The sequence below is a fragment of the Drosophila sulfurigaster genome, chromosome 3 (assembly GCF_023558435.1).
Source record: "Drosophila sulfurigaster albostrigata strain 15112-1811.04 chromosome 3, ASM2355843v2, whole genome shotgun sequence".
In the NCBI taxonomy this organism is placed as follows: domain Eukaryota; kingdom Metazoa; phylum Arthropoda; class Insecta; order Diptera; family Drosophilidae; genus Drosophila; species Drosophila sulfurigaster.
The window spans coordinates 40,875,370-40,889,507 of record NC_084883.1 but is presented as its reverse complement, the minus strand read 5'-3'; the positions used below and the strand labels follow the sequence as shown (position 1 = coordinate 40,889,507).

At 37.2% G+C, this 14,138-nt stretch overlaps 3 protein-coding genes and 1 long non-coding RNA gene across 8 annotated transcripts; 2 read left to right on the top strand and 2 right to left on the bottom strand.

The window, feature by feature from the left end:
* The first annotated feature begins 699 nt into the window (after window positions 1-699).
* Window positions 700-10,658, top strand: LOC133841319 (uncharacterized). Of its 4 annotated transcripts, none has more exons than XM_062273713.1 (4): window positions 700-891; window positions 5,921-6,267; window positions 7,576-8,192; window positions 8,849-10,658. In XM_062273713.1, the coding sequence occupies exons 2-4, from the start codon at window positions 5,982-5,984 to the stop codon at window positions 10,094-10,096; spliced, it is 2,151 nt and encodes a 716-aa protein (XP_062129697.1). In that variant the 5' UTR covers window positions 700-891; window positions 5,921-5,981; the 3' UTR covers window positions 10,097-10,658. The 4 variants fall into 4 exon arrangements, with proteins under 4 accessions (XP_062129697.1, XP_062129696.1, XP_062129695.1 ...); XM_062273712.1 differs by lacking the exon at window positions 700-891 and adding an exon at window positions 4,369-4,981; XM_062273711.1 differs by lacking the exon at window positions 700-891 and having other exon boundaries at window positions 5,874-6,267; window positions 7,636-8,192.
* On the top strand, window positions 1,486-2,886 carry LOC133845416 (uncharacterized). Its single transcript, XR_009894767.1, has 2 exons — window positions 1,486-2,402; window positions 2,564-2,886. It is a non-coding gene; the product is annotated as an uncharacterized LOC133845416 (long non-coding RNA).
* A 143-nt stretch (window positions 10,659-10,801) lies between the features above and the next one.
* LOC133841320 (uncharacterized) lies at window positions 10,802-14,127 on the bottom strand. Of its 2 annotated transcripts, none has more exons than XM_062273715.1 (3): window positions 14,098-14,127; window positions 12,786-13,203; window positions 10,802-12,725 (listed from the first exon to the last, which is right to left on the bottom strand). In XM_062273715.1, the coding sequence occupies exons 2-3, from the start codon at window positions 13,195-13,197 to the stop codon at window positions 10,957-10,959; spliced, it is 2,181 nt and encodes a 726-aa protein (XP_062129699.1). In that variant the 5' UTR covers window positions 13,198-13,203; window positions 14,098-14,127; the 3' UTR covers window positions 10,802-10,956. The 2 variants fall into 2 exon arrangements, with proteins under 2 accessions (XP_062129699.1, XP_062129698.1); XM_062273714.1 differs by having other exon boundaries at window positions 10,803-12,725; window positions 13,995-14,126.
* Window positions 13,210-13,997, bottom strand: LOC133841333 (tRNA 2'-phosphotransferase 1). Its single transcript, XM_062273740.1, has one exon. The coding sequence runs from the start codon at window positions 13,980-13,982 to the stop codon at window positions 13,338-13,340; it is 645 nt and encodes a 214-aa protein (XP_062129724.1). The 5' UTR covers window positions 13,983-13,997; the 3' UTR covers window positions 13,210-13,337.
* Window positions 14,128-14,138: the final 11 nt, after the last annotated feature.

Sequence of the window (14,138 nt, the reverse complement as noted above, 5' to 3'; positions counted from 1 at the left end):
ACAACCTAACTTTAAAATTTCGATTTACTTCATGCATGATTATAAGGTGCTCAAAAAGTCAAAAGAACTTTCTAGAATCCTTCATTTTATTGTATCAACTGAGATGAAACACCCTGTACCTGCTTAGCCCTATGTAAGCAATGGCGTCGCCTCAGCCATGGCGGCGTCGCATCGTTTGTTTTTGTTGTGATTTCAGACTAGCACGTGCCAAAAATTCCACACAAAAAACCTGGCGCACATGGCTCCCACTTAATAGCAGCCGAAGCGGCATTTTGTATAGTATTTGCAAATATTTTGGCTGGCTCGGCATTCAACAGATGGTTGTTAGGCAGAAGCAGCAGCAGCGAGTCAGCTATTACATAGCTGAGCTTGGCCTCAGTCAACGTCGACTGCGCAGTCGCTGTGAGTGTGTGATGGCGTTTAAGGCAACAAACAAATAAACATTGCATACTTTCAGGCGGCGCTCCTTAAATGCAGCGACTCTTGCCGTTGTCGTCTGGCATTGCTCGGCTTTCTCTCTTCCTCTCGTTAGATTCGTTGTGCGTGTGTGTGTGTGTGTGCGGCGTTAGCGTGCGAAGTGTGAATGTGTGAAAGCTCTCACACTCTCTCTCACTCTCTTCGTCTTCTAAATAGGCTCGTTGCGGCAGCGACAGCGTGCAAAATATTTTGTATTATTATTATCCGTTTGCCAGCCATTGCAGCAGGACACGCGACTCGTCGTGTTTGTGTTGGTGTTACTTAGACTGTGCGTGTGTGTGTGTGTGAGTGTGCTTGTGCCTGCCACAGTGCAATAAAATGAAAAATTAAAGCACAGCATAACATATTGCTTACCATAGAATATTGTTAGCAATCAATAAAAGCAGCTGCAAAATGCTTGCGAAATGAATTCAAGTGAGTGTTCAAAGTCCTTTTTTCCTTTTTGTTTTTTACTTTGACAAATTTGCAGATGCGGAAAAATGCTCTTGCGAAAAAGTTCTCTACACTAGTGTGTGTGTGTGCCACAAGGATGTGCGTTCGCATGTGTGTGTGTATGTGTGTGTATCTGTGTACGCGCAGCTTGTTAGTATCTATTGTGCTTGCAATTTTTACGCTGTCGCTGCAATTGAAAATGCTTCAATGGGCAGCTTGACAGCACTTTGCGTGCGCCTATCTGTCTATATGTGTATGTGTTATTTTTACTACGTCACTACGTCCTCGACATACCTATACATACATATGTATGTATGTGAATACGTAGGGCTGTATAAGTTGTATTCTTGTTGTGTAAATTGCAATGCCAAGCCCACGCTGTGACTCATTTGGCGCTCCTTTCCATAACAAAGAGAAATTTAATTAAATCCATGTATAAACCATTAAATAAATAGATTAAATTGTTTAGATATATTGATCCATTAAACCGTGGTCCCTTTGTATTTGTTTGTATTTTGTTTGCGTTCATAAAAAGTAACTCATTTGCTTATAAGACAATTCATTTATATTTGGAAATTGATTCTTTGTTCGTTTGACTTTTTTACAGTATTTGCGAGTATTTAAAAAATAAATTAAAAACTAATAACATCCACTTTGAAATGGTTCAGTTTAATTGTTGCGAGATAAGATCGACATGGGTTCAAAAGCAACAGCAATCGAATTGGCTTTCGTCATGCAATCAAACAATTATAAGAGCACAGATTTCTAAAACCAAATTCATGTTTGGTTTGTTTTTAATTGATAAGCAAATAAAACACACATAATCACACTACACATTTATTATATTTGGAAGAAGTATAAATATGAAAAAGTGTATTCATGAATGAAATTCATTTAATCTATAAAGTGTAGTCAATTCACACAAACTACAACAGAAGATACGCTCGGAAGTTACACAGCAAAACTGGTAAAAATCTGTATAACAAATAATAATTAATTAAATTTCTAAGAATGCGAAATCGAACAACATTTATACGAATAATTGACTATCAACTATGAATCATAAGTTCGTTTTTCAATTTCAAATAACCTTCCTTATACATTATTACATTGAGTCTGGTAAACTTTCATAGAAAATAAATAAATGTGGCAGCTCAAACATTATCAAAACTAAATAAAAATAAAAAAATGCATTACGTGCTCAAAGAAAAATCTGTCAGTTTGAAATTTAATTTTCTAAAAATCACAAAAATAAGTTAAGATTAGATAAAAAAAAAAAAAACGAAGTTCGACACGTTTCAGCTAAAACCGATCAAATATAAAACTACTTTAAACGAGTACTCGTAAAGAAAAGCATACAAAGATGTATATTTATTCATATGAGATATTCTTGTTCTTTGGCATGCTCTGCTTAACTGTGCTCTGTTGTGTGAACTATGGAAAACTCGTATACCGGGTGGGACTTTATTAATGTACATAGTTTAAAGATAAAGGTATTTTCTTTTTTATTCAATTCTGTCTTTTCAAATGAAATGAATAATCATTTTCATTATTCTCAGCATGTTTCAATTGCATTTTTATTTCTTTTTCAATAGCAATCAACAACCATTTTTGTCAACATATTTCAATTGCATTTTTATTTCATTTTCAATAGCAATCAACAATCGTGATGTTGGCACACTTGCATTGGGAATTGCGCAATCCATCATGCTTGCTTTCAGCAATATGACTAAACTGATAGGCAAAAAAGAAAACTAATAAATAATTTAGTGGGATATTATCAAGAGACGCAAGACATTTGAATACCCTATGTTAAATGTACCACAATTTCCAATGGATGAAGTTTTTAGTAACAATTGTACAAATAAAACGCCAAATGTGAGATTTCTTCTAAAAGACTAACAACAACAACAAAATAATTTGATAAGGAATTATTATTACACAATTAAACAAATAAAACGACAATTGTCAGAACTCTTGTATAGACAAACAAAAAAATTATAATAAGAAAGAATTGTTTCTATTATTTTTGCAAATTGAAATACATATTTATACCCGCTACCCATAGGGTAGAAGGGTATTATAACTTTGTGCCGGCAGGAAATGTATGTAACAGGTAGAAGGAGGCATCTCCGACCCTATAAAGTATATATATTCTTGATCAGCGTCAACAGCCGAGACGATATAGCCATGTCCGTCTGTCCGTCTGTCCGTCCGTCCGTCTGTCCGTCTGTCCGTATGAACACCTAGATCTCAGAGACTATAAGAGATAGAGCTATAATTTTTTTTCGACAGCATTTGTTATGTTTGCACGCAGATCAAGTTTGTTTAAAATTTTTGCCACGCCCACTTCCGCCCCTGCAAATCAAAAAAATCGAATAACAAGCGTAATTTTAAAGCTAGAGTTACGAATTTTGGTATATACAGTAATAGCTATAGTAGTTATAATCCCTGAAAATTTGGTTGCGATCAGAAAAAAATTGTGGAAGTAATTAAAGAAATACTTTTGTATGGGCAAAAGCGCCTACTTACTAGGGTCTGAGTTGCTTTGGCCGACAATCTGGTATATTGTGCCGTCTATGGTATATTTTGAATGCGGTACTATATCGATATACCACATATACCATTTGGTATATTTTTAGTATTTTTGCAGTATATTTGGTATATTTTGAGAATAATACCGCAAAATATATTGCTTTTATTCAAAATGGGGAGCGGGTATCTCACAGTCGAGTACACTCGACTGTAGCTTTCTTACTTGTTTTGCCTTGGATTGACTACCGCACAATATCTCTAATTTTATGACAATTATTTAATAATTTATTAATAAATTTTACTATTACTTTATTATTTTATTAATTGCTTACTCTTACATAACCAAATAATATGCACTACATATTGTTGAGGCAGTTAAACAAACAACAGCTGTTAATTTCCGAATTTTATCATCCTAACAAATGATAGTTTTATCGTTTTATCAGTCCAGTGAAACGACAACAGCTGCTAAGTTGTAGTATTTATCGACCCAGTAAAAATATTTTGTGATCATTGATCAAAATAAAAAACAATATTTTTTCTATATTTGCACATTGCAGATAATTGCATCATTTTCCGAATGTGCAATTATCGATAGTATACCGCATTTAGGTTCCCTTTTTCTAGGGTATCATATGCAATAAATGGACTCGAATATAATAACATTGATGCTAGCGATAATCCAAATCGATAGTCTAAACAAATACGTACACAAGTATATGCATATGTATGTAGATATGAGTGCACAACATTTTTAGTGTTAGGTAGTCAGAGCGGGAAACGAATCGAATGCCAGCCGAATGGCTTCGGGTTTAGCTCGGTACGAGAGAGAGAGAGAGAGCGTGCGACTGTTTCGCTTCCGTCCGCAAATGCATTTGCAAAATTATATTCAACTACACGAGTATCTGTATCTTTTTAAGTGCTCACGGATCGGTAGACAGTACGGATCAACACGCAGCTCTTTCGCTTTCGTTGCTCGAATTATGCAAATTTTGTGCTGTTCATTATATTTTTGCTAAATTGTCATTTATAAACAACCCGACCGACCACAGTCATTGCTGTCGCTCATAAGTTAATCAACGTATTCACGCCAATCAATTTAAATGTCATTATCAGTTGTTGAAATTGTCAACAATTTAGTCAAAAGTTACGCTAAAGTAGATTAGCTGTGGAAATTTGTGTAATTTCGTACAATCCCAGAGAACTTTCATGCACATAGATGCTGGTCTCGTTCTTGGCAGTGAATCTCTTGTGTTGTGTTGTGTGTTGTGCCGTTCCCATTCTAAACATAGACAACATTAAAATAATAATAAAAAAAAATACAACATTCTGTAAAAAAAAGTGCAAGCTGTGCACTTATATTAAATGCAAGTCTTAATTATATGGCATTCAGTCAGTCATGAACGATTCTCAATAATTCACAACAAGCGTGTAGTATTTCAGAGTTAATTAAAATCAAGAAACAAAGTGTCGCAGTTTGAATACACTTGCGTTAAAAATGTTCCCTTAGAAGGAGATAACATTTTTACTATTGTTGGTGAGTCTGTTTAAATCTTTATAAGTGAATGCTATAAAATGAGAACTTCTGAATTCTTAGTTCCATTAAAAGAATCATAACACTATCGATTATATCAGCATGTTTTCCAACAAATTATACCCTTTCCTTAATAGTGCTGGGTATAAGATATAAAGAACAACTAAATTAAAGAGAATGCTTAATATATTACAAACATATGGCAGCTTTCCCATCATAAGCAATATTCCATCAAACCATGAGAATATTTTCAGGCCACACCAATTTAAAGGCAGCAGTAGCGTTCCCAATACAAATTAAATAATAAAATATTAATATAAATGATGATATAATATGCAAAGTGTTTGTCATAAGTTTTTGAATCAATTTAAGTTTCAAGTTCTATATAGTTAATAAATTTCTTTTCTTTAACAATCACAATCACCATTTGCCTACAATAGAAGAGTACGAGTAAGATATAAAAACACCATTAAAAAAAAAAAGCTGAAACTAGAAACTCAAGTTTTTAAGGAGCTATTAGATAAACATAATACGTTATGCATAGAATTTCAATATAACTACTCAAAATACAATTAAGCACAACCACTTAAAATACGAATAAAAAGCGATATTCAGATATTAGTTTGGGTAACGGGAAACACATACTTCTTTCTGCATTTTGATTAAAAAATGGTTCATGCCTTAACTCGCTATAGACAATCGCTGTTGCTTGCAAAACCAGCGCAGTGATGAGCACATATTTTGTTTTGCAACTGTCGACATTACTGATTTCTTCCTATATGAAAACAAAACATGCATTAACAACATGCAAAGCGAAAATGCAACTGAAGACAGAATGCGAAAACATGGAAAAAATATTCACAAGCAAAAGATTGCTTGGAAATTTTGTAATTACGAATTCAAATTACATAACATATTGTGTACTTGTATTATGTTTTGTAGATCCCAGGGCAGGCTTAGCTTACCCAAGTTGATCCCAAAATCCAGACTCTCGGCCATCACCATGTCTGACAAAAGGCCGCTGTTGGACACGAGTGACAGCCAAGCTGAAGACGATGGCTGCAGAGAATTCTCAAAGACAACTGGGATAACATACAAATCAACAGCTGCAGCTCCCACAGTCTTCTGGTATGGCCGACAAATATTGCTGCGTCGAAAGTTATTCGTTGGAGTGCTGGTGGTGTTTATATTCTCATATTTCGTTATCGGGCCAGCTGATGTGCTTGATCTGGATAGTGTGAGCGGCATTGTTCAAGTGCATCATCAGTCCAACGTATTGGATATGGAAGGTAAATTCCTTAAAATTTATTTTGCTAAAGCAAAAATAACAGCTTACTTTGATGAGTAATAGTTACAGTATTTATTATTAGTGAAGTGTTCGTTTTTTTTTTGTTTAGGAAATTGCTACGCTCTATTGCACTCTTTAATCAAATAAATGTCAGTTTATAGCTATAATCACGTTTATTTACTCACGATTATAAAAGAATTTGCGAGCTCATCACAAATTTCGTAGAATTTGCTTAAGCTATTTGCGTTACGACTAAATACTTATCATCTTGCAAGTAGTAATTAGAACATGAAGTATATAATCTATTTGAATCATACAATTTTTATTTTTATTTTATTATACTTACATGTTGTGATGTTTTGTTATGTTATGTATTTTTTAAAGTGCCTTAAAAAAAGGCAGATGTTCCTACAATGAGATTGTATTGTATATAAATTTTGTTTATTAGTTCTTTCTAAATTTTATTCACTGTGTTTTTTTTATTTTGTTGCATATTATTCTGTTTGCTTGTAAAGTAATATTATAAAATCACACACCAAATTATTGCAATTTTTGTGAGATTTTTCTTTTGTCTTTTATCTTTATTTTATTTATACTTTGTTATAATTTTGTATTTTCTTGCATATTAATTACTTTTACACTTAAAATAATATTACAATAATATGGCTGTTCAGATAAAAAATTATAGCTATTCTATTTATTTATAATTGAAATTGAATTGTCTATTAATCCTTACTTTATTTATATCTTTTTATCTAATTTGTATTTATTCCCAATATATTTTTATTTGAATTTTCATTGCATGTTATATTGTGATACAATTAAAGTAATATTATCTTTGCCATTTCTTAGAATGATTTGGAAGGAGATAATGTAATATTATTTGCGTTAACTCTTATACTTAAGAATTGATTTTAAATATACATGTGTATTTTAAAAGTATCTTTTTTTTCAATATACTATATAATAAATAGCTTTTTCATATTCCAGAATTATTTCAAAAAGAATTAAAATTTTTAAAATAATTAGTTCTTAGTAAGAAGTTATTTTCAATATACTATTTTTAATGGTGATTTTGCTCTTAACATTCTTAGCGCAATTGTAGTTATAATGTAGTACTGCTTTTTTACATATACTAGTATTTATTTTAATTCACTTACCACTCCGTATTTCATTTGTCTAATGCGTTCACATTTCCTTATTTTTTTTCCAATTCTTTGTTGTCTTATGTGTTCCAATGCATGCCTTCCATGTGTCATCTTCCATCCTCGTTTTTTCGTTTGAACATGTTTTGTGGACAATCTGTAAGATGCACCGATGTCAGTTGCATTCGTTGCGGAAGTTAATCAGACAATACTCTTGCCACAAGGTTATCTCGTGTACAGCAATCAGTGCCGAATTGTCGACTTGGATCCCTACAAACGCGAGGTGATGCGCCACTTCAAACGCGTCTCCTACAAGCCCTGCAAGCAGCGGCTGCCATTGACCCAAGTGCGCTACGATGAGACCACTCGACGCTACGTGCTGAGCATCAATTCGACGGCATTCGAAGAGTATCCGGTGAAGCATACGCTCAGCTGTTGTTACATGGGCGTCGAGCGGGTGAGCGAAACGAATGTCACTACAACGCATTGTCAGCACTTCAAGAGCAAAGCGCAAATTGCGAACACCACGGACAGTGTGATTGTCAAATGCTCCACGGAACGGGGACAGATCTATATCAATGGGCATGCCACGATACCAGAGCGAACGGAAATACGACAACGTCTCAAGCAGTGGCGGAAACAGGATCAAGGACGACGAGTGCCCAGCGTGCTAATGATTGGCATCGATAGCATCTCGAGGGTGAATCTGATTCGGGCGATGCCCAAGACAGCGCAATACTTGTACGACAACGATTGGTTCGAGCTGGCGGGCTACAATAAGGTGAGTCTAGGGGGGGGGGAGCTATAGACATGCTTATTTTTTTAAATTATATGAACGATATTAATTAATAATACGTATTATTACAAACAAAACTGATGATTACTTTCTACTATGCTAATGATTAATCTTTGGTATTTTCATAACTGTTAGACCCTAAACATTATTTTCAAAATGAGACTCAAAAATTGATATTTCATTGCTAAATCATATGGTTTAAAATAAATATTAAGTACAAAACAAGTGTATAAATTAAAAACATCAAGTTTTTGAAAAGTAAAACGAAAATTATATATAAATATTCTTTGTGATTTTTATTTTGTCAAAAAAATATATAATACAACTATTATGCTTTTGTGTAACATATATATAGTAAAAAGAGATAACTCACGTTTTTTGCTAAATATAAAATGTAGTATTTCCAAATATATGTACAAACACATATAATATAACAATATGTTTATAACAAAAAATATTCAAAAGTATTTGTGTATGCTTTTTCCCCCTAAAATAAATATTAAGTATATATAAGTTTATTTTTGCAAAGAACATAAATATTTTTAATGATTCGCTCACTATAAGTATCAAGTATAAATAAATATCTAAAATACAAATTATATAAAAGTATATACCTAATTCAAGTACTTCTGCTCTATCAGATTGATGACAATACATTTCCCAACATAATGGCGCTAATGACCGGCTACAATCTGAGCAATGCAATGAAGCACTGCAATCCCTATGTCTCGGGTGGCCTGGACAAATGCGACTTTGTGTGGAAGCGCTACAAGCAGCATGGCTACGTGACTGCCTATGGCGAGGATGCTGTGAAAATCAACACCTTTAACTACCTGAAAAAGGGCTTCAAGCAGCCGCCCGTCGATTACTATTTGCGACCATATCTCGCAGCTGCGGAGAAGATGCTGGACGTGAATATGGTGCTTGGATTGCCTCATTGTCTGGGCTTTGAGACAGAGTCGGAGCATGTGTACAACTATGCGCTGGAGTTTGCGAGACGCTATCGCAACGAGAGTTTCTTTGGCTTCTTCTGGACGAATACGCATAGCCATGGCGACATTTCGCAGACCAGCTCGATGGATGACTATCTGAGGGATTATCTGCTGCGACTGGTGGCGCAGGGCACCATGAAGCACAGTATTGTGGTGTTCTTCAGCGATCACGGACTGCGCTTTGGACCAACACGTTCCACCTGGTCGGGACACCTCGAGGAGCGACTGCCCTTTCTCTTCATCTGGCTGCCGCCATTTATGCGCTCGCAGCATCCTGAATTTGTGGAGGCGCTGCGTCTGAATCGCAATCGTCTGACGACGCCGTACGATCTGCATTTGACACTGAAACACATCCTCACACTAACGGGACGCACCGATAGCCTGGAGACGGGACTGGACACGGCTAAGGATTGTCCACAGTGTCAGAGTTTGCTGTTGCCCGTGCCGTTGAATCGCAGCTGCGAGGATGTGGCCATAGCGGATCATTGGTGCACCTGTTGGTCCTACGATGCAGTCTACAAGAATTCCAAGACCATTCGGCATCTGGGCGAGAGAGTGGTGCATTATCTCAATGATTTCGTGACCAACTTTCGCAATGGCAGCCTAGCGCATCTCTGTCAACCGCTGGCGTTACAAACCATCACTTCGGCGTATAAAGCGCGCATCGTGGATACCGCCGATCTGAGTGGTAATCAGGTGTATTGGTTGACCTTTTCGACCTCACCCAATCAGGCATTGTATGAGGCAACGGTGCGGTACAATAAACGGTTGCCCAGCGAGGAGAATGTGCTGGTCACTGGATCCGTGAGTCGCCTTAATTCGTACAGCGGCGAGGCGGATTGTATGAATGATTTTGCGATCAAAAAATACTGTTATTGCCGCCATAAAAGTGGCTAGATTCGATTCGATTTAGGCTGATGGCCAACAAACCCCCCCAAGTGCCGTTATACTTGTAGTCATTATTTTGTAGAGGTAACGATAAGTAGCAGTTACAACAACTTGTTAGACTTTAGCAACAAATTATTTGGTGCCGTGTGGGCGTTAACAACACCGGACTCGGAAACATTTCCAGAGCAGCAAACGTGATAATATTTACTTAATATATACATACATACTTAACCTACCTACTCTTAATATATTAATATACTATAACTTGTATATACTACTAAATTATACTCATATATATATATATGTATATCGAAAGTACTTTTTGCTCACTCCTTAGACAGACTTGAAATTATTCCAATTCCAATTTATAATATCCTTACATTTACTTATCTCATATAACCCAACAAACTTACAACAAAGATTGCCAACATTTCTATTATTATTAATATGATGTATTACGCTTAAGTTTGCGGTATCAAATACTAAATAACTTGTACCACTTAATGCAAAATGTATTTGTTTGCAACAACAAAATGAGTTTGTTCATAGAAAAATCTCATTAGTAAATAAATTATATCGAAATTAATTCGTTTTCTTTCAAAATCAGCTTACAAAAACTAAAGTTCTAGTATTTTACAACTAATAGAAATAATATTTAAAGAAAATATTTAGTCAACATAATTGAGAAGTAATTTAAAGAATTAGAAAAGTCGAGACATTTAAATTTATTGTGAATATAGTAAGTCAGGTAACCTAAAATTTTAAATGTCTTTATACATACGTATATATATATAGTAGATTACATTATTGATTGGCAGCCAATAATTGTAAATTTCCAAGATCTCTTAAAATATATTCAGAAGACAAATTCAACGCTCATATTGAAAACTGATGACCTTCTCTTTAAAGTTATAGTTGCAAAGCATATTCTTCAGTGACTTAAAGAACTTTGTCAACGGACTGAGTCGTTGAAGACCCAAAGCATCACCGGGCATCGGCTGCAATTCGAGGCGGAGCTCTTTGTAGTCCTCAGCGATGATCAGCGAGAGGTGACCACGCATATTGACAACATAGCTAGGATTCTGAGGTCGTGTTTTGCTAAACTCAACTGTTTGCTGCAGCTGCTGGGCAAAGAAAGATTGCCGTGTACTGCGTTGAAAGTTCCGCGCACTCCAAGTATCCAATGTTGTGCTTATCTGCCAGCTAATGTTTTGTGGCAGGGCATTTGTGTCTGTGGCAGGTACATTCGCATCCAACTCTTTCATACTTAAGGCATAAATATGCGATAAAATATCCTTAATAGCGTCCACATAGCATTCAGCCCAAAAATAATAAATTGATTTCGTTTGCTTGCGAGCTTTGCTCAAGAAATCGGCTTTCAAAGTCTTCAGATCATTATTGGTGGGTGTGAGTGTATAAACATGCATCAATGGCATGCAACTATTGTCCGTAATTGTTGGCTTTCTGTCATCCTTGGATGAAGGATTGCGAGCTTTGCTCAAGAAATCGGCTTTCAAAGTCTTCAGATCATTATTGGTGGGTGTGAGTGTATAAACATGCATCAATGGCATGCAACTATTGTCCGTAACTGTTGGCTTTCTGTCATCCTTGGATGATGGATGGATGACGGATGGTTCATCCGCTTTGGCAGCTACAGTTGTAGAGGCAACATCAGCCTTAGCTTCAACTGCAACAGCATCTTCTTTCTTTGGCATCTTTTTGCGTTGCTTAGCTGGGTGCACGTGTTCCAAGCGATGTTCCTCCACCAGATGCTCGGCAAGCCCAAACAGCAAGTAGTCATAAAATTTGGGCGGAGTTGACTTTAATTTGGCATCGTTGCAGGCCTCGTTTGCCGCTGCCAAACACTGATTGAGATAGTATAGATTCGTTTGTGATATGGATTGACCCACATTACGCGATAGCTCAAATGGATCCTGCACGCAAACGCAACGTTCAATATTAAACGGTTCGATGCGCTCTTGCATGGCCGTCTCGATGGCTAGCAGTTGGGCATTGTATTCGGGAAAGTTGCCGGGCACCGTGAACGCTGCTTCCACATCCAAGGCATGACCCAAATACGGCGACAGCATCTTCTTTTCAAAGTCCATGTGACTGTAGAGCTCAAAGAATCCGCTGACCAGATCAAAGGCAGTCAAACTAGCCGGCAAAGCTGGCACATGCTCAAAGCTATACGCAAAGTTAATCCCTCCAATATCCAATACAGGAATGCCAGACTGCAGGTCCTTAATCGAGGGCAAGTGTCGTTGCTGTTGCAGCTGATAAATGATGAGCGTAATCAGACAATAGCTTGTCATGACATTGCCAATAATCATCAGTTTCTTGGCCCAAATCTTTAGGAACAAGAACATCTCACGTAGGCGTACATCTCGATTCAACAGTTCGGCCACAAAGCGAGAGTTATGGGTGCTATTCGGATTGGACATGCTGATGTCGAGACGCAAGCCGCTCGCCACATGCTTGCAGCGAATGATTGGAACTCGAGCATGTCGTATGGCAATCACATCTGAAAAGCAACCCGGGCGACGCAAAAAGCTGTTGGTTCTCTTGTACAATTGACTATGCGACATCGCATTCGAGTTGTCGTGAATGGATTCCAAATACAAATCAATATCACTATCTGCAAAGAAGAAAGTGACATTGATTATTATAGATACTAATAGTGTAATGTATTGCATACCCTTCAAAGCCAAACCAGTGACAAGCGAGCCAAATGGATAGACCTTAACTTTGCCCTGCAGCTCATTCTGTATGTTCTTGCGCACTTCCTGAAAGCATTCCGCCAATGCAGCACTATTGCCAGCATAGAATCCCAATACAGCACGCAGTTGCTGCCCAGGTGGTGACTGGACGAGCAATGCCTCCAGCAGGCGTCGTTCAGATTGGGTTTGTTCGCTGGCAAAGAGTTTGGTGACAGCATCAAGGCATTTGCGCAGCTTTTTCTGTGGCTTGATTGTGTGCTTGAGTAACTCGTGTGCCAAACACTCTTGCAGTGTCTTAAACGGAGCATCGCATACTTTGCAATTGGCCGCATTATCTTGGTCCAATGGCAAGTTGGACTTAGTTTGACGAGATTGCACGTCGCTGGTCATTGTTCTCTAAAAATGTAATTGGAAAAGCAACAATTTAAAACTCAAAGTGAATTTTATTTGCAAGACACACACAACGATATATTCTCCAGCACAACTCTATAGTCGTAGTTGTAGCTGATAGTGTATAGTTTATAATTTGACTAGATTAACAACGATTTCCCCGTGCGTCGATCGACAACACGTTGAAAATATTCCGTTGGAATGCTGCCCTTGATTCCGGCGCAAAGCACAACATTGTTGCTCGAACGGAATAGCTCAAGCTGATGCTCTAACACCTTTAAAACATTCAAATAGATCAGAAGCTGGCAATCTCCACGGAATCCACTGATGACACCACGTTTATCACCCTCGCTGTTGTTGAGCACAGCGAAGTGAACATGATTCCGTTGCATGCGCTTTAGACCCTCGCTCTTGATGCGCTCCCAGTGACGATAGTAGGTGCCATGGACCACAACAGCCCCTGGCGGCAACTGCTCTATGCTTTGTATGCGCTCTAAACACGCCTCCGACGTCACAGCGCCCAGCGAATGTCCTTGATTGGCGCGTATCTCTTGAGCTCCTGTCACGGGATTGCAACGCAGTGTATATCGTTGCTTGGCGTCTGCGGCCACAAGTTTCTTTAGCTTTTCTAGGCTAAAGTTGGCGCCAAAGCGCGGATGTCGTTGAATATCAGTGACACAGACAAAACCATCTGGCTGTATTGCGATTCCCTCTTTTTGGGCGCCATGCCGCAGTAGCCATGAAAGCTGTTTACTCAATTGTGTGTTGGATTGTGTTTTTTCCATGGTATTACTCACTTTTTTCTACGTTAAGTATCGTTCATTTTATTCTTTTAAAAAGCAAACCAAAGTACAATCGTATTGTTAAATTTAATTATGATAACATGATTCAACTACATACCACATTTTTCGATAGACGTACTATCGACAATCGATAGCGGG